This window comes from Micromys minutus (genome assembly GCF_963924665.1).
Source record: "Micromys minutus genome assembly, chromosome: 9".
Classification (NCBI taxonomy): domain Eukaryota; kingdom Metazoa; phylum Chordata; class Mammalia; order Rodentia; family Muridae; genus Micromys; species Micromys minutus.
The window spans coordinates 54723168-54749497 of NC_137978.1; the positions used below are offsets into that span (position 1 = coordinate 54723168).

A 26330-nucleotide genomic window follows, 5' to 3' on the forward strand; every position below is an offset into this window, starting at 1 on the left:
AGTAACAATCTACCCCAGTTGAAGGGTTTGTGCTTTATCAGATGCTGGGGACAGACCCCAGGGTCTTCCACACACTGGGCAGGTACTGGACCCTGAACTGTATCCCCAGCCCAAGGACTTGGAGCGTCTGGTTTTAGCAGAAAGTGCTGTTTAAAATGTGCACTTAGCTCTCACAAAAGGGTAACCATGACTTCATTCTTCAGAACGCAGCGACAGCTGCAGCTGGTTTTTTAAGGCTCATGATTATCTTTGGAAGTTATGTAAAATATAGAAATAGTTCATCACAAAGAGCTGGGTAATAAGCAAGAGATTAAAACCTAAAGCTAAGCACAGTGCTGCTCAACAATAGAGCACTTGCCCATAATAGTTGAGACCCAGATCTAAGCCTCTGGCAACACGAGACAGTAAGATGAACTTCGACGCCCCTTCTGAGCCCTGGAGCGTACACTGAGCTGGCACTACCACTAACCATCACCATCCTCCCACAGGCACCTTTTTGAGCCAGTCTTGGTAAACTGCCCAGGCTGGCCTTGAACTTCTTACATACACAAGCAGAACACCGGACCTTCTGTTTTAGCATCCCCATCAGACCTGGCTGAAATAAATCAAAGAAAGGAAGCGGGGGAGCTGGAGGAATCAGATATGCAGAAATCTTTATAACTGGGCACAGCTGTAACATTACAACACTGGGGAGGTTGAGGTAAAAGGATTTGCAAGCTTGAGACCAGGCTGACCTTTACAGCAAGATCCTGTCCTAACAACAATGTGAAAGTGCTGCTCAGCCTTACAAAGGAGTGACTTAGAACAAGGTGAAGTATGCTAAGTGAAATGAAAAGGCAGAGGCACAGACAGGGGCAGCGATGGTGCACTCAGGAGGCAGAGGCAGGTGGATCTCTGAGTTCGAAGCCAGCCTGGTCTACAGAGTGAGTTCCAGGACAGCCAAGAGAAAAGAGAAATCCTGCCAAAAACAAGCAAGCAAGCAAGCAAACAAACAAACAAAAAAAGCAGGGCTGGAGGGGCGGCTAAGAGCACTGACTCACTTTTGGGAAACAACCAACTTTGGCTCCGGAGTGTTTTCAGTTTAAATTCCAAAGAGGACAAGTAAAAGTAGTTGCAATCCCTGAGATTCAGAAAGCAGGTGAGAAGCACAGGGCACGTCACAGTACCTGCCTGGCCTGCACAAGGCCGAGTTCTTCAGAAAAGCTCCTTCTCAAGTCATCCTCAAAGCAAAGGAACCTAATACAGCCCACTGCGGTGAAATGCACCTAGAATTCAAGCGCTTAGAAGGCCGAGGCAAGAGGATTGTTTGCGGGCAACCTGAGCTACACCAAAAGACCCTGTCTCAAGAAAAATAAAGTTCCAAAAGCGTCAAGCACAAATGCTCTCTCCACAGTCAGAGCAAGTCTGCCTGAAGAAGAAGAGCTGTCCTCACAGCAGCAGCATTAGAGCACCCAAGGGTGCCGGGGCAGGCAATACATCGGAGGGTGTGCAGGAAAGAACCTGCCCACAGCCTGCTCCCAGTAATGGTTACAGTTACAGCTCCCAGTAATGGTGTGAAAAAACACCAGAGGCATCTGAAAAAGTACAGAGCAGACAGAGAAAAGTAGACTGAGCAGGGTCTGTGAGAAACTAGCAGGGGATGGAGACTGGAGAGCCTGTAGTAAGAATAGCTGGGAGGGAGTGCAGAGGCAGGGGGCTGCCAGTGTCTTTGAACTGTACAGCAAGTACTTGTAAGTAGGAACTGAGGGAGCCTAGAGGCTAACAGGAACCTTGATATGCTGATAAGCAACACAGGCTTATGGTAATTGGAGAGCCAGGTCCCTTTTGCCAGAGGTAAGAAAACTACCTCCTTTTGGCAGGTAAGAAGCAGCTGGCTTTTCTCTAATCACCAGAAATCCTGTTGTAGACAGGTCAGCCTGGACCCTCCTTTCTGGACATTTGGGCTGCCTTTTGGAGTTTGGGGAACTGGGAGTTTCCTTTGGACTTGACAGTCAGGAGACAGATAAGAAAATCTGAGATGGCTCGGTGGTTAAGAACACTGCTGCTCTCCTGTTTTACATGTACTTTATGCTCATTCTAACTAGTAAAACCTTAATGCACACTATCAAACCTTTGAAAAAAAAAAAAAACGCCAAGCACTGACAAAAACGTATTCATATACTTTTATGCAAAAATGCTTAAAATTTGTTCATTTATTTGTTTTCTTAAATAAAGTTGTTCCAAAAAAAAAAAAAAAAAAAAAAAAAAACACTGCTGCTCTTCCAGAGTTCAATTCCCAACAACCACATGGTGGCTCACAACCATCTGTAATGAGATCTGATGCCCTCTTCTGGTGTGTTTGAAGACAGCAACAGTGTATTCATGCACATTAAGTAAATAAATTTTAAGATGAAGGGAAAGGAAATCTCAGTATCAATGATGTCATAGTGTAATCTACTTATTCTCTTAACTGTGTAGTGTATAAAATTAACTCAAATGCTTAGAAAAGCCTGAACCAAGACAGCACACAGATCAAATAGAATGTGGAAGGGTTTTTGTTTGGAGGGTTGTTTTTGGAAGGTGTCTTTTGTTTTGCACCAAGGTGTCATAGTTATTTTTCTATTGCTGCAATGAAACATTCCGATACAAGGAAGCAGTTAACTGGGGGCTTGCTTATAGCTTCAGAGGGTTAGTCCAAGAACATGGTGGGAAGCCTGGCGGCAACCAAGCATCACGTACAGCACTGCAGCAGCAGCTGAGAGCTTACACCCTGATCCACAGGCAGAAAACAGAGAACAGGGCTTTTGTGGGTTCTTGAAACCTCAAAGCCCACACCGAGAGAAGCACCTTGCCGTGCCTCCAAATCCTTCCCAAATGGTTCCAGCAACTGGGGACTAAGCATTCGAGCACATAAGCCCATGTGGGACCTTTCTCACTCAAACCACTGAGTGTCACTATGTAATCCTGGCTGGCCTCGAACTCAGAGACCCACCTGCCTCTGCCTCTTTGGTGCAGTTTACCATGATCTGCCTTTTTTTTTTTTTTTTTTTTTTTTTTTTTGATCCACCTTTTTTTATATTCAGGATGTCCTTCTGTAGCTCAAGCTTAAATGGGACACTTGAGTACAGTGATTCCAGTGTCGGCCGCATACCCACCAACACATGGGGTATTTAATTTCAAATGCAATCCCAACTGGTACCTGATGCAGCCTATATCAATGCCGCATCAATACACCGTGAGGTTTTGTCCTTTCCAAATTTAACTCTCCATCCTGTCCAGAACAAGAAGCCTGCGAGTGCCTACTTCTGAACATTCTTTGCAAGTATCCTCAGGCCCTAGAGGTCTGAAAGGCACTAATCTACCCAGAGACAGCTTGGCGTCACAATGCAGGAATGCTGGCTTATTATTGAGAAACCTCAACCTAAAGCTGTTCCCTTTAAATGCAACCATTTCTTTAGAATTTCCAAAGACAGAAAGCAATAGTGCACAATGGTCACGGCACTTGACGCACATTCAAAAGCAGCTGTCCCCATAGAACGCCTCAGTTTGGTTGTAGGAACCCTGTTCTGGAGCAACACAGCACAACTCTACTGCATGTTCACAGACACATAGTAGGACCTCTGCTGAAGACGTTAGTCATCACTTTAAACAACCTTCACACTAACCTTTTCCTTATGGACAGTAAGTTTACCCAGGTGTGGTGGCCCAGAAGCAAGGCAAGAACATGGCTCAGTGGTTAGCAGCCCTAGTGTGAGGACCACAGCTCAGACCCCAAGACTGATGTAAGCCAGGACCTGCAAACAACCCTAAACCCTAACTCCTGTCCAGGGGCCTCTTCTAGCTTCCAAGCAGACATAAATACACACACACACACACACACACACACACACACACACACACACACACTCAGGCAGGTCTAAGATATAGAGTGAGTTCTGTCATAAGGTTGGGGAACACCTATACTGATTGGTAGTAGAATCCCGCTCATGGGGCTGGAGAGATGGCTCAGCAGTTAAGAGCACTGGCTGCTCTTCCAGAAGTCCTGAGTTCAATTCCCAGAAACCACATGGTGGCTCACAGCCATCTGTAATGAGCTCTGATGCCTTCTTCTGGTGTGTACTTACATATAATAAATAATAAATCTTTAAAAAACAACAAAAAGCTCTGCTCAGTAGGTATTAAATCTTAGCTTCCATCCTTAAAAAGAAAACTCAGGGCCAGAGGTAAAGAGCACACACATACACCCACTTTCCAAGAGGACCTGGGCTCAATCCCCGGCACCCACATGGCAGCTCTCAAGTGTCTGTAACTCTAAGATCTGACACCCTGATACATAGACAAAGGCAAGCAAAACACCAATGCCCAGGAAAGTAAGGTATCTTAAGAAGAAAGGAAAGTGGCAAGGGATTACTAAATACAAACTGGGAGCCAGGCTTCTCACACCTGGCTCCACACTCAGGAGTACAGATGAGAGTCAGTATTTCTAGAACATCCATCCTCCAGAAAGTGCAGGTCAGCTTGGGCTACTTGAGACCTTGTATCAAAAATAGAACAAAGGGGACGTGGCAGCACCTTTAATTCCAGCACCTGGAGGCAGAGGCAGGTAGATCTCTGAGTTCCAAGGTCAGCCTGGTCTACAGAGTAAATTCCAAAAAAGCCAGGGCTACATAGTGAGACCCTGCCTCGAAAACAAGCAAACCAAACATTACATCAATGTCAAAATCTTATCAAAGTGCACATTTACCCTAACTTGTTTTAATTACTTTCAACCTAACCAAAAATCGACCCTGGCACAGCCCAAGGGAAAAAAGAATGGGAAGCTGAATAAAAGCAGCTCCAGAGAGCTCTAGTCACCAGGTCCCTAGAGAATGCGTTGGTGCAACAAGGCAGCACTGGGGATCAGAACAGTGTATGTACTACAGCAAGAGGTCGGGGCAGCAGGACAGCGCGGCGGCCCCGCCCCTGGGCTTGGTAGGCACCGCCCCCAAGAGCACACCCACGCCACACCCACACCACCAGGCCTGCTGGTCCCAGCAGCAGTTTCTGCCCACTGCGCCCAGCAACTCCACAAACAAGGCAAACGCTGGCAAAACAAGGAAGCTTTCAGGAGGTGGCAAATAGCCAACTCAAACCGGATAATTCCAGTTCAGGCTGGTTCAAGATACACAGTCCCTAGCTCGTTAAACCAAGCTCAGCTACGGACTAGTTTTTTTTTCCTCCCTCCGGTGGGAGAGAAAAACCGAGTCGGCTCAGCATTTAAGCCCCAAAAGGAAGATTTATTCTTCTGGCCCTAAAACCACCAGGCAGGCAGGCACCTGCACGCGCGCGCGCGCACACACACACACACACACACACACAGACTTCTTTTAAGTGTTACTAAAATTCTAGACTTGACATGGTTTCTGGGAAGCCAGCTAGGAAATGCACCTGTTCCCGGATCACCACAGTCCGAACTAGGCAGCCAACTTCCCTTCCACACTTAGTCCACATCACTCCCAGCCCGGCCATGCCCACAACCTTAAGATACAAGGTTGTGTGGGAAGCAGAACATCTGCAAAACGAGGCTCTGCAGTGACCTCTGCAGGTTGCCATGGAAGGGAAGGGAAAACCTGCAGTGTTCCTCCTCACCAGAACACTCTACTAAACACACTCGGCCTTTAAACAGCCCTACACTACCTGTAGCAGAGCATGCACAAATACTCTGGGGGTGGGAGGTGAGGAGTTGCTGTCCCTCAGGTCTGGCTACTGACTACAAGTTCTGAATATAACTTCCAGGAAAATCTGGATACTATACTTCAAGGAAGCAGAGTAACTGGTGGATAATACCATGAACTGACTTTTACTGGATTTTATCACAAACAGCAGGAAATTGCAAACTAGAAACAGCACCCGGTAGCTACAAAGGCCCACAGTCAGGATTATAGTTCTTGCTCATAGTACATCTTTGGTACTGTTCTCTGAGCCCTTGGAGAGGCTCAAGAAACACACATAAGGCAATGCAGCATGTTACTTGAGCTTATATAAGAGTGCAAATAACTGCACTTTAGGTGAAAACATGGGCCACAAGACAAATTAAGAGCATGTACTGGCTAGAGGGTGGAGCTTGGTGGGAGAGCGTGCAAAAGGGCCAAGGCTCCATACCCAACATCCCCTCCTCAGAAAACAAAAACCAAACAAAAATAAAAACCCTCTATCTTTAATTTTTGACAATGGCTGCTTTAAGTAAAAAGAATCCTCTAAGCCTTTCCTTGAAACCTTCCTGAGTGTCCCAAAATATGTATTTCATTTGTTAGCCAAAAAAAAAAAAAAAAAAAAAAAAGGCAATATAAACCTAATTGCTGACTTTCACAAATTCGTGTGTGTGTGTGTGTGTGTGTGTGTATGTGTGTGTACTTCTTTTGCAACCAACAAGACTGTTTCAATGGTCTCTTAACAAGACATCTTTCTCCATACATCATTTCTCAAATGGAAAAAATAACATTTCAACTTAAGCAATTCATCTTAATCTGATTTATTTATTTATATTGGATACAGAGTCCAAAATACTTGGAACAGGCTAACCTGCCTCTGCCTCCAGTGTGCTGGAACTAAAGGTGTGCACCACACTCAGCGAGAAGCTCTTCTTTATTATACTTATGAAGCTACTCCCACATGTGGAACTTTCTAGAAGACTATATATCATAGTGAACTGCATGACCAGGCAATAAAATGAGCACTCATATACACTTTCTGGTATGTTATCTCTGAGCATGTCATAACAAAAGCATTGCCCTAACTTTAAAAAGATCTCACAGAGTCCACCACGATCGCACACACCTATATCCTCACACACAGGAGTAGGGGCACTGCAAGAGCCTCTCTCTAAAAGACCAAACAAGGGCTGGAGAGCCGTCGTCGGGACTGAGGACTTTAGTTTCCATCCCTAGAACCAGACATCGTTCCTTATGGATGTATTAATCCTTAAGAGCGCTGTCATGTAGAGACAGGAGAAACCAGGAAGCTGTAAGGCCAGAGAGCCTGGCAGGAGCAGTGGGGAACAAGAGACCTTGCCTCACACAAGACAGAAGGCAAGGAAGGACAGATGTTCACTGTGGCAGGAGTGTACTTACACACACCCACGCACAAGCCAATTCACTCTCCTAATTAACCCCTTAAAAAAGCACACTCACAAAAGCAAAACAAAGGTGTCAAGTGACAAGGGGACCAACCCCAGGGCTCCCTCACACATTCTTTCAAACCCTGTAAGTGTTTGGGCATTTGGAAGTGTCTATGTGAGCTGGAGAGAAAGTACCTCTCACAACTCAAACCAGCTTGTAGAGGTAAAACTTCTACAAAGCTACTTGTGAACTGTATGGAACATGCAGATATCCACAGGGCCCTGTGCAAACTCTGTCCTCAAGGAGAAATAAGAGATTAGACACCAGGGTCAATTCTGGTCTGTTTTGTTTTTGAGACAGGCTTTCTCTGTATAGCTCTACCTGTCCTGGACTTTGTATGTAGACCAGGCTGGTCTCAAACTCAAGAGATCTGCCTGCCTCTGTGTCCCAAGTGCTGGGATTAAAGGTCTGTGCCACCACCAGCTTCTATTTGTTGAGAGAGTACCTCACTATATACAGGATGGCCCTGTACTTAAACTGCCTCAGCCTCCAAAGGACTAGAATTACATTATGTTAACACTGTTTAAATTAAAAGTGTCTTTTTCACCACCTTTTTATGCCCAGTATCAAAGCTCAGGGGTCACAGTATATCTATCTCAGTGGTAGAGCAAGGTCTTCCTCAGCTACCCAACAATGGGGAGGGGGGGATCTAAAAGGTATTCAATATTTTTTAAAACTTTTTACCCAAAATTCAAGTAAGATAAAATTCCAAACTGTCCAACATCAGGGGAACTTAGTGGTGTCATAGACTATTTTTCATTTCAGACAGGGTCCCATGTGTCCTTAGGCTGACCCAAGTGTGCCACGTAAACTGAGAATGGCCTTGAATGTCTGGTCACCCCCACAAGCCTAGGATTACATCATTCAAGACCATGACCACTTATAGACAACTTTTTTAAAAGATTTATTTTATGTATGTAAGTACACTGTGGCTGTTTTCAGGCACACCAAAGAGGGCATCAGATCTCATTACAGATGGTTGTGAGCCACCACATGGTTGCTGGGATTTGAACTCAGGACCTCTGGAAGAGCAGTCCATTCTCTTAACCACTGAGCCATCTCTCCAGCCCCAGTAAAGTTAAATCTTTTAATATTTACATTTTTAGCTCTCTTTAACCCCAGCACTCAAGAGGGACAGACAAATCTTTCTGCGTTTGAGTCCAACCTGGCCTACACAGAAAAACTCTGTATCAATTTAAAAACAACCAAAACACCCCCTCCCATTTTCCTTTAAAGAAATAGCAGACTACTCTTCTGACAGGAAGGAGGCGACAGCACCACAGCCAGGGCAAGAGGCAACAGTACCAAACCCTTTACTAATGATCCCACCCAGGATTTAAGGTTCCGGTGGAGGCTTGACGTGCTGGTCTGTGCTTCTAAGTAAAGAAGCCCAGGTGTGGGTCTGGTGCAGAGCCCAACCCACTGGCGGTGACAGCAGAGGCAGTTCATGTTAAGAATTGCAACTGTTGGTCACAAAGTACATGTTCTAGTTTCAAACACTCAAGAAACTTAATGCATTTAAGTGATCTGCGTGCTGGAGAGATGGCTCAGCGGTTAAGAACACTGACTGCTCTTCCAGAGGTCCTGAGCTCAATTCCCAGCAACCACATGGTGGCTCACAACCATCTGTAATAGGATCTGATGCCCACTTCTGGTGTGTCTGAAGTCAGTGACAGTGTATCCATGTACGTGAAAATAAATAAATTAAAAATAAAATAAAACAAGTAAGTGTTCTGTTAAAGGCAAACCAGTGTGTTGGACGGCAGCTACAACAAAGACAGGCACCTGCCGCAGCACAGGACAGGACGGGGTGGAGCTTACACCCGGGCCTGCGTCCCACCAGCAACTGCCGGGAAAGCTGTGAGAAAAGCTCTCAGGAAAGTGGCACAACCTCGTGGGCTCACTCCAGGTGGGCTGCCAGAAGTCTTGCCACTGTCATTCCCTCAGTCACGGTGTATAAAAGGTTGGTCTCCCAGTCAGCAAAATGACAAGGAGAAACTCTTTATGGTGTGGTCAACTTACAACATATAAAACAATGTTAATTTCAAACATCTTTAAATAGCTTTTGTGACTATTCCATTTAAAAATCATCTAAAAGGGGAGAGAGAAGGGGGCTTGTTTTAGTGATTCTGTCTGGGGTTTTGGTTTTGCATTTGTTGGAAGGTGTTTGCAACAAGGTCTCACTGTGGACCTTGCTGGCATGGAACTCACTCTGCACACCAGGCTGGCCTTGAACTCACAGATTTGCCTGCTTCTGCCTCCCGAGTGTTGGGATTAAAGAACGACGCGTCTCTTGGCCTCTCTTGGCCTTGAGCTCTTGCAGCCTTGCTCTCCCTCTTCCCTTCCCTTCCCCCCTCTGTCCCACATGCTCATGGCCGGCCTCTACTCCTCTACTTCTCTCTCTGTCTCTACCATCCTCTTAACTCTCCCATGACCTGAATAAACTCTATTCTGTACTAAAAAAAAAAAAAAAAAAACCAACACGTCTTCAGTTTGTTTAACCAACAGGTTATATGTCCCAAATTGACCTCAAAATTCACTAGGTAGCTGAGGATGCCCCTGGACTTTCTGAGCCTCCTGTTTAAATGATAAACACCACACCTGATTTAAAGGAGCTATTTCTTCCCAAAAAGAAATAAAGCCGTATAAATTTGTATGACTTTCCAAAATATTACTCTTTTCATGTTAATTATAGAGGAAAAGGAACATCTGATAAAGGAACACAGGGCTAAGAGAACCTTCTCAGTACCACAAGAGCTAATTTCATTGTGACCATATGACCATCCCCCTCCACCGGCTCAGCGTCCCTCATGTTAACTATGAACCCGGCTAAGTTTCCCAGCTGATTCCGAGAAGTCTCTGAGAAAGGCCAAGAGCGTGTGGCACTGAGGCGCTGTGGCGCTGTGGTGCTGCTGGGGAACCGGCAGTGTCATCCCTGGCTCAGCCTCAGCACACTGTCACCACCCATCCCCAGTCAGGCACTCTCTGGCACAACCTGCTTTCCTTCTCCAAAGACCTAACATTGTAATTCTACTCTGAGCTTACAGGTGCCTCCCCATGGTTTTGACGGGCTGATGTGGTTAGCTGACTGGCTGGTTTTTCTGCAGAGTGGGGTGGTACAGGTTTGTGGGTTTGGGGGTCTTCTTTTTTTGTTCTTCGTTGCTGCTGTGTGTTGCAGAACAAAACCTTATGCATTCTAGACAAGCACTCCAAGTGGGCAGGCCCAGCAGCTGCTTTCCCAAAGTGCACACCTCAGCAGCCACCTCTATTCTCAGTCCTTGCATGCTTATCTCTGTATAAAGAGCAAAACCCTGGGGCTGGAGAGATGGCTCCACGATTAATAGCACTTACTGCTCTTGCAGAGGACCTGACTTCAGTTCTGAGCACCCACACAGTGGTGTCCATAATTCTAGTTCCAGGATGTACACTATCTTCTGATCTCTGTGCAAACCCGGCACACATGACACGCATATATACATGCTGGCCAAACACTAATACACATAAAACAAGTAAACCTACAAAGATTTAATGTTAAAGAATAAAATCCTAAACTTTTAACATGTTTAACCATTTTTAAGCTATCTGCTGGTCTTAGCCAGGTACAGTAACACACCCCTTTAATGCCAACACTCAGGATACGGAGGCAGGTGATTGAATTTGAGGCCAGCCTGGTCTATACAGTAAGGTTTCAGGTCAGTCAGTGCTATGTAGGGAGACCCTGTCACACACAAAAACTAACTGCTGGTCTCAAAACTTTCAGATCGTTCTTCTGCCCACACGAGTCTCCATCTAAATTAAAATGCCTTTCTCCTTCCATTCTACATGGTCCTTACAGCCTGACCAGCTCCCCCTTAGGTCTCAAGGTTCTCCCATTATTCAACACACAGATACCAAGCACTTATCACAAAGCAGCTGTCACACTGCCAATAACAGAAAGAAATCAATAAGCTAACATGTTAGGCTCAGGTAACTAAAAGCAATGTGTAAGGCTGAAATATACCAGGCCCAGAAAATCCTGCTTCTGGAAAAGGGATTGTGACCACAATTAATCTTATACATGCACACACATATAATGAATATATGTACATATTCATAAGTACATACACACTTACTTCCTTATTACTATATATAAAAGGAAACCAATAAGCTAAGAAATGTATCAGAACATCTTCAAAGGGGTTAAACAAACAGGTTGAAGACCAGACTCACTTGGTAGCTGGGATGCCTTGCACACAGAGAGCCCAGGCTCAACCTAAAGAACCCCATAAACCAGGGCATGGCATCACACACTTGTAATGTCAACATCCCCAAGCCCATGGGGTGCTGTCCTCTGGTAGCAGGCTTGAATTCCTGCCTCATTAATGTGTGCCTTCCCGGTACAAATCAGAGCCTTGGAAAATACAAAGAGCATAAACGTTTACATTTTAAAGATACAAACACCGTGAGTGAGACACATTAAACTGCTCAGCTGGTCAGACGTGAGCTTCTGACCCGCCAGCTGCTGTCCTCTCTGTCAGCAGGACATCTTGGACAGGGTCACCTGCCACAGCCACCTTGGGATCTTCCTGCTCACCCACTTTCACCCTAAGACTTGGTTCTCAGGTCTTTTCCAGGTACGTTCTGCCCTTCCTCCCGTTCAGACTGTCAGAACACAGATCTGAACATCTATGTGAGCAAAGACGAGCTCTAGGAGCATATCAGATCACACATGCACATAAGCTTTGTGTCCTGGCCATATTGTAACCAGGGCCTTCAGTGTAAAGCTGACACGGGGCTGAGCTCATGGACTTTCCTAACACTACATCAACACCCACACTGCACACACTTTCAGTCCAGATCTGACCCCTGAAATACTGAGGGGTTCCTTTAATGAGCAGGTTTTAGAGAAATAAAGAAGAAAGTGAAACACAACAGGGTTTTACAACCTGTTCATCCACCCTTTGTCCAGCTAACACGCCAATCCGACTTCTCTGGCTTCCTAAAGTAAGTACTAGTTCACTAACATGGCAATTTCCAAATAGATCATAGCTAGATTAAGAAGATGAAGCTAGGGGCTGGAGAGATGGCTCAGAGGTTAAGAGCACTAAATGCTCTCCCAGAGGTCCTGAGTTCAATTCCCAGCAACCACATGGTGGCTCACAACCATCTGTAATGAGATCTGATTGTTGGGATTCTGTAAACCCCACCTCTCAGTTACCTAGCAACAGCCAGGTATACCCCACCCCTCAATTACCCAGCAGTGGCCAGGTATGCTCCGCCCCAGTGACCTGACACTATAAAAGGAGCTGCTTGACCCCTCCTCTCTCTCTTGGCCTCTCTTGCCCTTGTGCTCTTGCAGCCTCCCTCTTCCCTTCCCTTCCCCCTCTGTCCCACGTGCTCATGGCCGGCCTCTACTCCTCTACTCCTCTACTTCTCTCTCTCTCTCTCTGCCTCTACCACCCTCTTAACTCTCCCATGACCTGAATAAACTCTATTCCGTACTATACTGTTGTGTGGCTGGTCCCTCAGGGAAGGGATTCCCAACATAGACCCCTCAGAGGCATCTCCCTTGCCCTCAGGCCTCGCCGCACCTCCATGGGCCATATGCCCCCCACTCTCTTCATCCTTCCCCTAACACTGATGCCCTCTTCTGTATTGCAAGCATACATAGAAATAGAGCACTCAGATAGATAAATAAATGAATACTTAAAAAAAAAAAAAAAAAAAGCTAAAAGTTTCCACTTTACTATTTTAAATTAAGCTATTTAGGAAACCTAAGAGAGCTATTCAATAACATGACTATTTGTTTCTATTAAATACTGAAAACTCATAATACTGAAAGAAAATTCTGGATTTTTTTATAATCGGGTCAAAGAAGCTGTATGTTCTAGGTTTATAATAAATGCTACCCAAATTTAAACACAGGGCGCCTTGTTTAACAGTCTGAATAACAACAGAGAGAAGGAATGCACGAAGCCTGCCAGCGGCCATGAAGCAAATGACATCTGCCCACTAGGAAGGGATTTATATCCTGACGTTGCAGTAAGCCATTTCAGTTTACTATTCACAATAAATAACAGTATTTGTTTGTTTTCTAGGAATTTGGGGCTCTTCATCTGTGGTGAGCATACCACTGGGGGTGTGGCAGGCACTGCAGGCGTGTGATGCCAATCCTACTTCTACATCAGATTCATACACACAATGAGAAAGCGAGGGCTTACAAGTCACAAGGACACTAACTACCCAGTGTTACCTAAGGACTGTACCATCTACTCAACTCTACAACATGAAGTTTTGGAACAGTTTAGCTTACAGCCTAAGCTCTAAGTCTCCTTGCTAGTTACCTTCAGTTTAGTATTGCCATCTCTACCATAAAACCCCTTAGTATCCAAAAAAGCCCAACAACTGAGTTTTTGCAGCCTTGAAGAACAATGCCGTAACTCTGGGTGAAAGAAGACATTTATAAAATTGGTAAAGCACTCTGTGATATTAAAATATGCTTAAAGTGGAATTTCTTGCTGACAATAAACAATATTCCACCAACACATTTAACCCGACTCTGTGCACTTAAGTTCCAATGAAACCGCAGAGACCCAGGTCACATCTGTCTCACCAGACTTCCATCACTAATTCTCTTCCTTTCCAGAAACCGAATTTTCACAACAGCTCTGACACACAAATCATCACTCAGACTCTGGTTAACTCCATATCTGCATGTTACTCATTAAACACAAAATCCAAGATTACTTTCTTTAAACATGAAGTATTCTGGCCACTGCCGCCGGCCACTGAGAACACATGAGGCGCTGGTTCACTGGAGCCAGTGAGCAGCTGAGAACCTACCTGTCAGTGCTGGTGCTGCTGCTGCTGCTGATGGAGTCACTACTGGAGGATCTACTCCTAGAGCCACTGCCGCTGGGGGACCTGGTGGGTCTGGACGCTTGGCTCACCAGCCTCTGCGGGGACTGGTTTCTAGACTGGGACGAATGTGGTGAGCGACTCCTGCTGTGCTGGTAATTGCGCTCTGGCCGTCGGCCTCGTACCTCCCGGGTAATGTCGTCCCTGTAGATATCCCTGTGTACCACACTGGGCAGTGTAAACTGCTCCCGAGCCCTAGGTTCATATCGGGGGTCATGAGCATCAAAGCGGTTTGGACTTCGACTCCGAGAAGTGTAATAGAGCCCGTGTTGTAAAGTCCGCTCTCGAGGGTCTCTATAGTAATCCTGATCGTAATGTCTTGTCCGATCAAATGCTCCTGTCCCCCGTTCATGGTGTCCATAGGCACTATGTTCATAAGCACGCTCCCTGTTATCTGAAGCCCTGCATTTAGGAGGGGAAAATATTTAATCAGAAAGGAGCAAGCAAACCTGAATGCAAGTCATGCAAACATTCACATCAGAGCTGCCTTACCACCTCACCTCTTTCTGAACAGCACAAACCGTAGTGTAAGCGAACTCTGACATTGTACTTGACTGCAAAACCTCACTAGAGCATTGCTACTTTCTTTCTTTAATGGGCCTTCCCTGGTGGTGATCCCTTTATTGGGAGTTTCCCAACTTGAATTGGTTGTGGTGTGGTGTGGTGTCTGTGTGCATTTGTATGTGTGTGTGTGTTGTAACACCAACCTTTTTTCCTGTTTTTGTTGTTTGTTGTTTTAAAAGTCTACTATAGCTCAGGCTAACCTCAAGCTCCCTACATAGACAAGGCTAACCTAAACTTCTGATCTTCAGCACAGGATTACAGGATGTGCACAGCGCACAGTGCCCAGCTTGCACCCTGACTTCAATAGGAAAGTTCGCTGGTATGTTTGTCTAGCTGAGGTTTATTTTTAAACAGGGTCTCACTATGTAACCCTGACGGACGTATGTAAACAAGGTTGGCCTCAAACTCAGAGACCTGCCTGCCTCTGCTTCCGAGTACACCCACCAGGCACAACTTGATGTGAAAGGTTTTTTTGCAGTTTCATCTGAGTAAAAAATTTCTAATTATTTGCAGTTTACTTTGGGACACATCTGCATACCGCACTGAGAAGACGCTGCAGCCTGTGACAGCCCCACACTTCAGTGGAAGGATTACAAAACAAATAAGGGGGGAAAATCAGATGCAACATTTTCCTACTCCTCAACTTTCCTTCCCATGGAGACAGACCGGGTTTTCCTGAGTATCCCAGGACAGACTTGCAACATTCAACCCATCCGCTTCAGCCTCCTAGGAACTGGGACTACAAGGCATGAACCACCATCGGGCCTCTCATCCATTTTTTTATGCATAGGGACTCTAAATAAATCACTAAGCTACATACATTGCCCAAATAATTAGACTTAAAAATGAAAAAGAATCTTAAGAGCAACTAGGATATCAAAAATCCTGGGATGTTGTTTAAAAGAATCTTCACAACTGTAGCTAAGAATGGAAGGTGTTTTATCTCCTTGTGTACCCAACCACTGTCACATAATTTTTAAATACCTATTCCATGGTTCAGTTTCTTAACATGTGTGCTCAGTGACGGGAGGAAAGGTCTTCTTGGCTTTGACTGCACTCAAGGTGCCTGAGATAAAACCAGCAATGCTGGTGACTGTGAGCTACTCTGAGCAGCTATTGGCGATGAACTAACTTAACGTCACTGGTTGTTCTGCAGCGCTGGGACCCGATCCAGAACCCTGTACATGTTCTGGATGTGTTCTAGGGAAGTGCCCCACCTCTGAGCAACATCCTTAGTCCTCTGAACATTCTTAGTTAAGATGTGAACAGTTACCAACTCAAGAGCACAGAACTTACTGCATGTGTGTGCATACATGCGAGCGTGTGTGTGTGTGTGTGTGTGTGTGTGTGTGTGTGTGTGTGTGAGAGAGAGAGAGACAGCACATATGCAGTTATACGGTAATTTAAGGGACTGGGCATGGCAGCCCACACTCTTTTATGGAGGCAGAGATAAGTGAGTCTCAGTGTGAGGCCAGTGAAATCCTGCCTCAAAAAAAAGGGGGAAAAAAGGAGAGGAAGGAAGGAAGGAAGGAAGGAAGGAAGGAGGGAGGGAGGGAGGGAGGAAGGAAGGAAGGAAGGAAAGAAGGAGGGAAGGAAGGAAGGAAGGAGGGAGGGAGGGAGGGAGGGAGGGAGGCAGGGAGGGAAGGAAGGAGGGAGGGAGGGAGGGAAGGAGGGAAGGAGGGAAGGAAGGAAGGAAGGAAGGAAGGAAGGAAGGAGGGAGGGAAGGAAGGAAGGAGGGAGGGACGGAGGGAGGGACGGAGGGAAGGAAGGAAGGAAGGAGGGAGGGAGGGAGGGAGGGAGGAAGGAAGGAGGGAAGAAGGAAGGAAGGAGGGAGGGAGGGAGGGAGGGAGGAAGGAAGGAGGGAAGAAGGAAGGAAGGAGGGAGGGAGGAAGGAAGGAAGGAGGGAGGGACGGAGGGAAGGAAGGAAGGAAGGAAGGAAGGAGGGAGGGAGGGAGGGAGGGAGGAAGGAAGGAGGGAAGAAGGAAGGAAGGAGGGAGGGAGGAAGGAAGGAAGGAGGGAGGGACGGAGGGAAGGAAGGAAGGAAGGAAGGAAGGAAGGAAGGAAGGAAGGAGGGAGGGAGGGAGGGAGGGAGGGAGGGAGGGAGGGAAGGAAGGAAGGAAGGAAGGAAGGAAGGAAGGAAGGAAGGAAGGAAGGAAGGAGACCCCAACCTCTATCAATAATCTTCTATCAAAGAAATACAGAATCATGAAGATAAACTAGAGTCTCCAACAAGGCTGGATTCAGTTCTGTGACAACTGACATCATCTTCTCAATCCATCCCTAGACTTCCAGTATCTCCACAGGGCTCACCTCCATCTTCCAGATTGCTCAGTACTAACCCAGGCTGTGTGCACGCACATGTCTATGACCCACAGAGAGGACAAACTGGGTGTCTTCCTTTTAAACCTTATTTCTAGTCACACTTTGTAAGATCTAGGACTCACTGTATATGCCAGGCTGGCCTCAAACTCAGAGATACTCACTTGCCTCTGCCTCCAGTTAAAGGTGGGGTTAAAGGTGTGTGTTACCACACCCAACCTAGACCTCATTTTTGAAGGTTTCTCACTCAACCTGGAGCCCCGCCAACCGAGCTAGCTGACTAGCAAATAAGCTCCCGAGGTGCCTGTCTCCAGCTCCTCAGTGAGGGCAAGAGCTGCCAATCACTGTGCCAGGCTTTACTGGGTATTAGGATCTAACTCAGGACTCTGGCTACATGGAAGCATCTCGTGGATGTGCCATCTCCTCAGACTGCCGTCAGCTACTTTGGCTTCGGCTACCATCATGGGAAAACTTTGAAGCTGTTAGACTGTGTGTGTGTGTGTGTGTGTGTGTGTGTGTGTCTTATATTTCCTTAAGTGTATTAAATGACATTACTTCTTTTTCATTATCTATAATTCTATTAAATGACATTATTTTTCTTTTTCATTAACTATAATTTCGAAATTTGACTATTTCAATGTCTAACAAGAAGGTGCCTTTGAAATGTACAAGAAAACATTTGTTTCCGCACACTACCAAGTGTTAATTGGTGAAGCCGTAATTAATAAAACAGAAGCGATAAGCAGCAGTTCTAGGCAGTTACTGCTACAGCTGGTATTCCACAAGTATGTGCAGTTCTTATCCATTAGGAAAACACAGGCAGGCACAAGAGGAGCAGAGCTGAAATCTAACTGCTAGTCTCGGGCTCGTCTATTAGTACTGTGCATCTAGGTTAGTGGGGGAGAGAATGACTTGGGTTAGAAGAGGGGCTAATACACACAGGTCAGGACATACCAACCTTTTCCAACTGTGGAAACACGACCTATAATCCCAATTAAATCTAGGGAGAGAATTGTGAACATAACTTCCCCAATTTTGGCCCCTCTTACAGGGGTAATCCACCTTCTTAGTGGGCAAGGGTGTCAAATGATATTTAGATGAACCACAAGAAAAAAAATCTTAGTGACCAGACAAATAATTCCACAGGAAGCAAGTAGTCCCAAACAAACTGTAACTCTTAAACCCCCAGACTTCTTTCTTGAGATAGTAGACAATTATAAATTGATCCACATTCATAAAAATCTGCATCCCTAAAGAAAGGAATCAGGCAGCTGGCAACGAGGAAAATTTCTCTATAATTCCAACCAATGAAGAACAAAGTTGCTGGTAACTGTTCACTTTTGTAGACATCCAGCCCGGTCAGTTTGACTGCTGTATCCACAACGGATCGGCCAGTCCAAAGCTAAAGTTCCCTCAGCAGGGCGGTAACCTGCTAAAGAAGCGACAGTAATCCTCTTCCCCTCGGCTGCTGGAGTCTTGAGCTCATAGCATCCCATATATCCCGGCAGTTAGCAGCGGCTATATCCAGCATTTATAAATGTCCATTGCCTCAGTTTCCCCAATTCCATCAAATGTAATTCCACAGAAAGGGAGTAGATCCAAAATGGGAAATCAAGCGTTGCCTTTGATCTCCCTCGCCCACGCACACATTTCCACACTGGAGTATTGTTTGTAGCATCCAAGTGGTTGAATCAGTGATCTGCGAGATATTCTGTGACAATCCAATCTGTCTGTAGGCTTTACATACTGAAAACTGAGAGGTGCTTATCAGCTTCTAGAAGCTCTGTAGGCTCTGATACTCCGGTTATATTCCAAATAGCCCGAAGACAAAACCGGCAGCCAAATAGCTCCATCTGGTAGTAAGGATATATCCAAGGAAGGCCTTGATAATATCCAAAAGGAGGACACGTCCTTCTAGAAGCCAGGTAACCCCAAGACTGAAGCTCTACGGGAGCTCTTCCGCCATATGATCTCACCAGTAGATATCCAGTTGCTGCAGGAAATATCCTCTACGATTCAGTGAGGTGCCAGCCACTGGGACAGAAATAGCTTCCGTTTCCAACCCAAAATAGGAAACATTGAGAATGCCCAAAACTTTAAATCCATCTGGGGCCCCTAAATATGAGTTTCTGTTTCTCACCACATCAAATACAAAATACCTGCCTACCAAAACCTTGGAACTTACCCATCGAGTCTCCGCTCATAGCGTCCTTCCCGTGCATGAAGTGATGGTGGGGGGCCATAAGCAGGCCCTCCACCACTTCCTCTGAACCCAGAAACCTCTCTACTACGAGAAGCTATGGATACTGTATCATCCAGTCCCCGAGCAGCACTCGGAATAGTGCCTGGTTCGTTATAATCCGTGCGAAGGTCTCTGTCTCCCATTTTGTTAACGGAGTTGTGAGCTTTCTGTGCACTTTTAATGTCCACAAAATCCACAAAGGCAGCCACTCCTCCTTCAGACCCCCGCTTGGGGAGGATTTTGACACTTTCCACGCGGCCATATCTGGGGGGGGAAAAAAAGAAATAAAGTTATTTACATCAATAATTTTCCAAAAAAAAATAATTTTCCAAAATATTTTTTCAGATAATTTATGTTTTATATATGTGTACATGTATATGTGTGTGTGTGTATGAAACATGACCTACAAAGTAGTTCTGTTGGAGATACCTGTTTCTAAATGCTTATTATGTGGAAAGGCAGAGACCCATGTCAAGGGCCTTGGTCTGTCTCCTCATTTCCGAGACAGGGCATCTCACTGACTTTGATCTGGCTAGATGTGATTGCAGTCTAGTTCTTGTGAGGATGCTGAGAACTGAACACACAAAGGTCTTCATGTTTGAACAGCAAGCACGTTACAAACTGAGTTATCTCCCAGGTCCCCAAAATGGCTACTTAAATAACCCCCAGGTAAAACACAACACTCACAGACTGGTAAAGCTCATTTGCACTTTCATGCTGTATATACTCTGAAACAAGTATTTATTTGCACATCAGTATTTTATCATTTTACCACTGTTTGTGTTTACTAAAACTACCTTTACCCTTCCAAGAACACTTAGCTAAAATGAACTCCTCAAAAGTTCTCAGTAATCCTTACACTGTAAGAAATATGATGAAAGCTAAAATAAAATCAAAGTAGCTTTAAAACGCTCAAGAGGGATGTGGTGGCTCAAGACAGCAGTTCCAACATTCTGGGGACAGGCAGGAGAGTTAGGAAGCCAACTGGTTTCTCGTTTTCCCCGAAAAGCTAACATTAGGAGAAAGCAGGTTTCTTCCAGTCCTGTGATGATTTAAGTTACTGCTTTTTTAAAAATGAAACACACGGTACCAAAGCCTGTCTTATCAGAAAACTCTTCACTTGAAGACGAGTGAACAAACTATTTGTTACAATTGATTGATGAGGGCCAATGAGATGGCTCAGCAGGTAAAACTGGACACACCTGATACATACCTGAATTTGACCCAAAAACCAAAAGACACAATGAGAAAACTGACTCCAGAAGGCTATCCTCAGTCATGGTGCATAAACACATACTTGATACACACACACACACACACACACACACACACACACGTGTGCGCACATGAGGGTGCAGGGGGGTACCATAAGCTGAGGGAATGGTTTAATAGAAATTTAAATGATTCTTCCCATACAAACAAAATACCTTTTAAATATATGACAAGAGCCTTGAGTCTGTAGCATGAAACAATACATACAATTTAACTTTAAAAAAAAAAAAAGACAGGGCCTCACTAGGTAGCCCTGGCTGGCCTAGAACTGCTCTGTAAACCAGGCTTAGCCTTCAACTCTTGCCTGCTTCTGCTTCCCAAGTGCTGGAACTAAAAGCATGTGTCATCATGCATGGCTAAACTCACTTTTTTATTAAACAGATAAAATGCTTTTTTTTAAAAAAAGATTTATTTATTTACTATATATAAGTACACTGTAGCTGTCTTCAGACACACCAAAAGAGGGCATCGGATCCCATTACAGATGGTTGTGAGCCACCATGTGGTTGCTGGGAATTGAACTTAAGGCCTCTGGAAGAGCAGCCATTTCTTCAAAAACCATCTTTTCAGCCTAGTGCCTTTAGAGGTTGGAAGAGGGGCTGAAAGGGCAGCTATTGATGGATGTGAGCCAATGTGTGGGTGCTGGGAGCTGAGCTCCTGCGCTTCTCTTACCTGCTGAGCTGGCTCTCCGGCTCTCCAGTCCCAAGAGGACATTTTTCCCTAACACACATCCCCCTTCCCACCCCTAGCTGGCTGAACACAGAGGGCTGACAAATCACCTAAGTTTTCAGGACAGAATGAAAAACTACCCAAAATACTGTAAGGTTTTGTCAAGCTTAGTCTTTCAACATTCTAAACTGTCTACAATAAATATTAACAGTCCTCAGAGATGCCCTGAAGAATGTCACTTCAGTATTTTAATAGCCTCAGACTGTATATTCAAGAACTTGGGAACATAGAAGAAAAGCCAGAGACTATAAGAGGAGTCTACAGCTATAGCCCAGTGACAGCATGGCTTTAAAAGTTATATAGCAGGCTGGAGAGATGGCCCAAAATCATGCATTGTTTTTACAGAGGACAGGGGCTCAGCTCCCACAAGCTGTGTCAAATGACTCAAAACTGCCTATGACTCCAGTTTCAGAGAATTTGATGGCCTTTGTGGGCACCTACACATGCATTACATAACCACATATACCGTGCACACATATAATTTAAAATAAGATTTACATTTTTAAGGGCTGGAGAGACGGTTAGCTGAGAGCACAGGCTGCTCTTAGAGGACCTGGGTTTGGTTCCCAACACCCACAGGACAGCTCACAACCAGAATGTCTGATGCTTTCCTCTGGTCTCCATCCACAGGCACCAAACACACGTGTGTGGTACACAGACATACAAGAAAACAGAAAAGCAAAACACTTCTACAATAATTAAAATAACTGCTGTCTCTCTCTATATATATAATAGTCATATAGAATTGTATATATATAGAGAAAATAGTATATATAGTTAAATAATATGTATGTGTATTTAACTTTAAATAGCTTAAAAAAGCACAACTTCATCTCTCTAATTTCCAGCACCCTGGAAGCTAAAGTAGAAAGGTCAACACTGTAGGGCCGGGCAGTGCCACAGCAAGACTCTCTCAAAACAAAACAACAAAACACCAAACATAATGCATATCTATGATCCCAACACTGTAGTGGAATCTTTGGTTTCTTTAAAAACAAGTATGATTATTCTTTTAACATGTGTGGGATACAGGGCTGCTTCAGACCATCCACAGAAGCGGACTATGATTTGCTTTGTGCTCTAGCAGGGGTGTGATTTTGCCTGTTGCATAGTTTCTGCACTTGTGTAACACTGAGAATTCTGAGGACTTGTTCTGAAAGGGTAGATAAATGCTAGGGCCTGAGAGAGTTGGTGGATTGTTAGATGGTTGAGGAGTCATATGCAAAGAAGAAATTAGCTGACATCCAAGGTCAAACTTCCCCAAGAAACTTGGAACTTGAAGGCCCTAATCAACAAAGAATGTAATCTATAACGCTGCCCCTGTCCCTCTATCCTTTTCTCTCTAATCTAGTGCTAGGGGGTTGGAAGGGCATTAAAAGGGTGGGAAAGGAGTGGAAGAACCCACAAAATACACAACACTCAAAAGGGTTGTGCAGGAAGGTCAGCCATTCCATCCTTGGCTACATAAAGTTTAAGCCTGTCTAGATAACCTATTTCAGATCAAATAGGGGTGGAAGGGATCCTCTTGTCTGCCAAACAAAAGAGCTCTTTTTTTTTTTTTTTTTTTTTTGGAAGAGCCTCCTGAGTGTGTGGAGTCCCAATCACTCCAATGTGAGCCCCAATCCCTGCAAGGCTTTACTTTACAAACAAGATTCTGAGGTTGGAGAGAGGGGCCAGTGGCTCGGAGCACTTGTTACTCTTGCAGAAAACCAGGTCTGGTCCACAGCACTCACAAGGTGGCCCACAACCAGCTGTAACTCAGTTCCAGGGAACCTGATGTCCTCTTCTGATTCTGTCCCCCTCCCATAGGCACCAGATACACACATGGTACACATACATACATGCAGGCAAAACACTCATACACATAAAATACACACTAGACATTAAAGAAAGAAAAGCAGACAGCAGGCAGGAAGGCAAAAAGCTCTACATAACCTCACTGCATGTCAACTGACACACTTTCTGAAACAGGACACACTTGAAAGGCATTTTCTACTTCAAGTATACCTGACTATGGTAGTAATTTATTATAATGGTCAAATGTTTACTTCACAGTGATGTTAAAAAAAATCTAATGTGCAATTAATTTATATATGAAACTGATTCATAAAATTTAATTACTAAAGATGGTTAAAAACTTAAAACCAGATAAACAGTGATGGTACCCACCCTTTTAATCTCTGCACTTTGGAGAAAGAGGCAGGGATCTCTAAATTCGAAGCCAGCCTGGTCTACAGAGGAAATTCAGGACAGCCAGTGCTACACAGAAATCCCTGACTTGAGCTGGAGAGACAGCTCAGCAGTTTAAGAGCATTGTTCTTTCAGAGGTCCTGAGTTCAGTTCCCAGCAAACACATGGTGGCTCACAACCATCTGTAATGGGATCAGATGTCCTCTTCTGGTGTATCCAAAAACAGCTACAGTGTACTTACATAAATCTTTAAAAAAAAAGAAAGAAAGAAAGAAAGAAAGAAAGAAAGAAAGAAAGAAAGAAAGAAAAAGAAAAGAAAAAAATTCCTGACTCAAGCAACAACAACACTCCTCAAAATCCCTAAATCCAACAAAATTGTCCACCATAAGCCCTGGTCCTTTTTCCTGGGTTTGGGGTGGTGAGATAGATCTGGCTACATAGCTCCAGCTGTCCTGAAGTCACTATGGAAACATTTAATTGCAGCAATCTTCTTTTCTCTCTTTGCCTCTGGGTGCTGGGATCACAAGTGTAAGCCAATAAACTGGGTTCCTGCTCCTATTATGGGCTCCTGAGATACCGCCCTTGGAGTGAAAGGAGGGGAGGGGAGGGGAGGGGAGGGGAGGGGAGGGGAGGGGAGGAGAGGGGAAGGGAAGGGGAGGGGAAGGGGAGGGGGAGGGGAGGAGAGGAGTAGGATTTACAACTATTTGTTGATGTATGTGTCTCTCTGTCAAAGCAAAAAACCACTGGATTTCAGTACATACAACCTTGGGAAAGTAGTTAAGATTGATAACAATGCAAAATCCCTACAAGTACAGGGAAAGTGACAACCTGCTCCATCCCCATGAAAGAAAAGAAGTAAAGAAAAAGATTAAATAAATCAACCCACAAAAGATGGACAGGATCAAAAATAAATAAATAAAAAAGACTGGAGACATGGCTCAGTGGTTAAGAGCACTGACTGCTCTTCCAGATATCCTGAGTTCAATTCCCAGCAACCACATGGTGGCTCACAACCATCTGTAATGAGATCTGATGCCCTCTTCTGGTGTGTCTGAAAACAGCAACAGTGTACTTGTATATAATAAATAAATACATCTTTAAGGAAAAAAAAAAAAGATGGACAAGGTCCTGAGAATATATAGCTCGGCGACGGAGCACATGGGAGGGAGAAAACGTTCACATGGGGCTAGTGAGATAGCTCAGCAGGGAAAGCAGTTGCTCAGTTCCCAGCACCCATGTCAGAAGGCTTGCAACTCAGGCCTGTGACTCCAGCTCCCGCGGGTCGGGCGCCCTCTTCTGGCCTCTCCAGGCACCTTACTACAGCGCCTTGATTCTTTCCTAAGGCACCAGAACTTCTGAACTGGTGTTTGACAACAAGAAGAATTAGTCACTCTGGTGTAATTATAATGACTATAGTGCTGTGGCGTCTTTAAACAGTTCCACATTCTGAAAGTATTGAAATACTAATGGATAAAATGAGACATCCGAGATCTGGTTCAGAAAAACAGTTACTCGGAGCTGGGGTAGGACTGGTTGGTTAGGAGCAAACACTGGCAGGGTGCTGTAGTCCACACCTTTAACTCTTAGCATTGAGGAGGCAGAGGCAGGTGATTTCAGAGGGAGAACAGGCCGGTCTATGTGGTGGGTTCCAAGCCAGCCAGAGCTCCATTATGTAACCTTGCATCAAAAACAAATCAAAACAAAAGAGAATAGATTGTCCTTACATTAGAGGACTGGGAGTTTAAGTCCCAGCACCCAACTCCAGGGGATCTGACAACCCTCATGACCTTGTCAGGCACACTGATGATGATGACAATGATGATGATGGTGATGATGATGATGAAGCAACAAACCCACTGTGAGGCTTATGCCAAGGAACAGGTATACCAATAGTATGGAAAAAAGCAGCCCCAACCCACAGATGATGGCTCACGCCTATAATCCCAGCAGCACTCAGAGAGGCTGAGATAGAAAAATTGCCCCAAATAAAAAAATGAGCCCACTGGAACACAGCGGTTAAGAGCATCTGCTGCTTTCCAGAGGACATGGGTTCGGTTCCCAGCACCCACCTGTAACTCCAGTTCCAGGGATCCAATGACCTCTTCTGGCCTCTGTGGGCACCCAGCATGCATACAGTGCATATACATACGTGCAGGCAATGCTCATTCAGAAAGTAAAACAAATAATATCTTAAAAAGTAGCACTTCTTTTTTGGTTTGTGCCTTTAATCCCAGCATTTGAGGCAGAGGCAAGTGGATCTCTGAGTTCTAGGCCAGCCTGGTCTTTAGAGGGAGGCCCTGTCTCTGAGGGAAGTGGGGTGGCTTGCTAAGGAAAGAAAAGGAAAAAAAAGAAAAAGAGTTAATGTTCTTAGAGCACAGTGAGCTCTAAGTCACTAGTGGCCACAGGGCTCTATAGTCTATGTTAAATTTTAGGAAACGGTTGCTTTTCCCAAGTCCACATTAAAGGCTGCTGCTTGCCTGATTCAGTGTAAGCCTTCTTCACCATCACAAATCCTAAAACCTATACTCAACATAATGTAAGAAAGTTGATAAATGAGTTGTATGACTAGCAGGAGAAAAAACACACCTCAGACTGATGTGCTGTTTAGGCTCAGCCCCATGTGCTTAGCAGCAGCTGCGCCTCCAGACCCTGAGGCTGAGTGAGGCTGAGTGAGTCTGTTCATCATGCCCCAGAGGCAGCACATCTGACAGGGGAAAAGGGCAAAACCAGCAAAGCCACTCCCAAAGTCACCTTCTTTTCTTCTTTGCCAGCCTCACCACATTGGATTCCAAAAACTTGCTAAGAGCCACCAGGGCCATGTCCTCACAAGTGGCAGGAGTGGGTGGCAGAGCACCTGGGAGCTGAGTTACAAAGGACAGTAACTACTGAACAAAGCTGTGCATGTAAGGGCAGGAGTCGGGTCCCTCACTACTTTGGAAGAGTTATAAGCACGGAAAAGCGAGGTCAAAACCTCACCATCC

The 26330-nt window shown here is 45.1% G+C and overlaps 1 protein-coding gene across 2 annotated transcripts in view; it reads right to left on the bottom strand.

Annotated features, from left to right (window-relative positions):
* SPEN (spen family transcriptional repressor) overlaps positions 1-26330 on the bottom strand; it is a 63886-nt gene that overhangs the window by 30212 nt on the left and 7344 nt on the right. For both annotated transcript variants that reach the window (XM_080921886.1, XM_080921885.1), the window contains exons 2-3: positions 19102-19422; positions 13959-14435 (exon numbers count right to left, since the gene is read on the bottom strand). In XM_080921886.1, coding sequence (XP_080778012.1) covers positions 13959-14435; positions 19102-19422 — 798 coding nt within the window. The remainder of the gene's footprint in view (positions 1-13958; positions 14436-19101; positions 19423-26330) is intronic.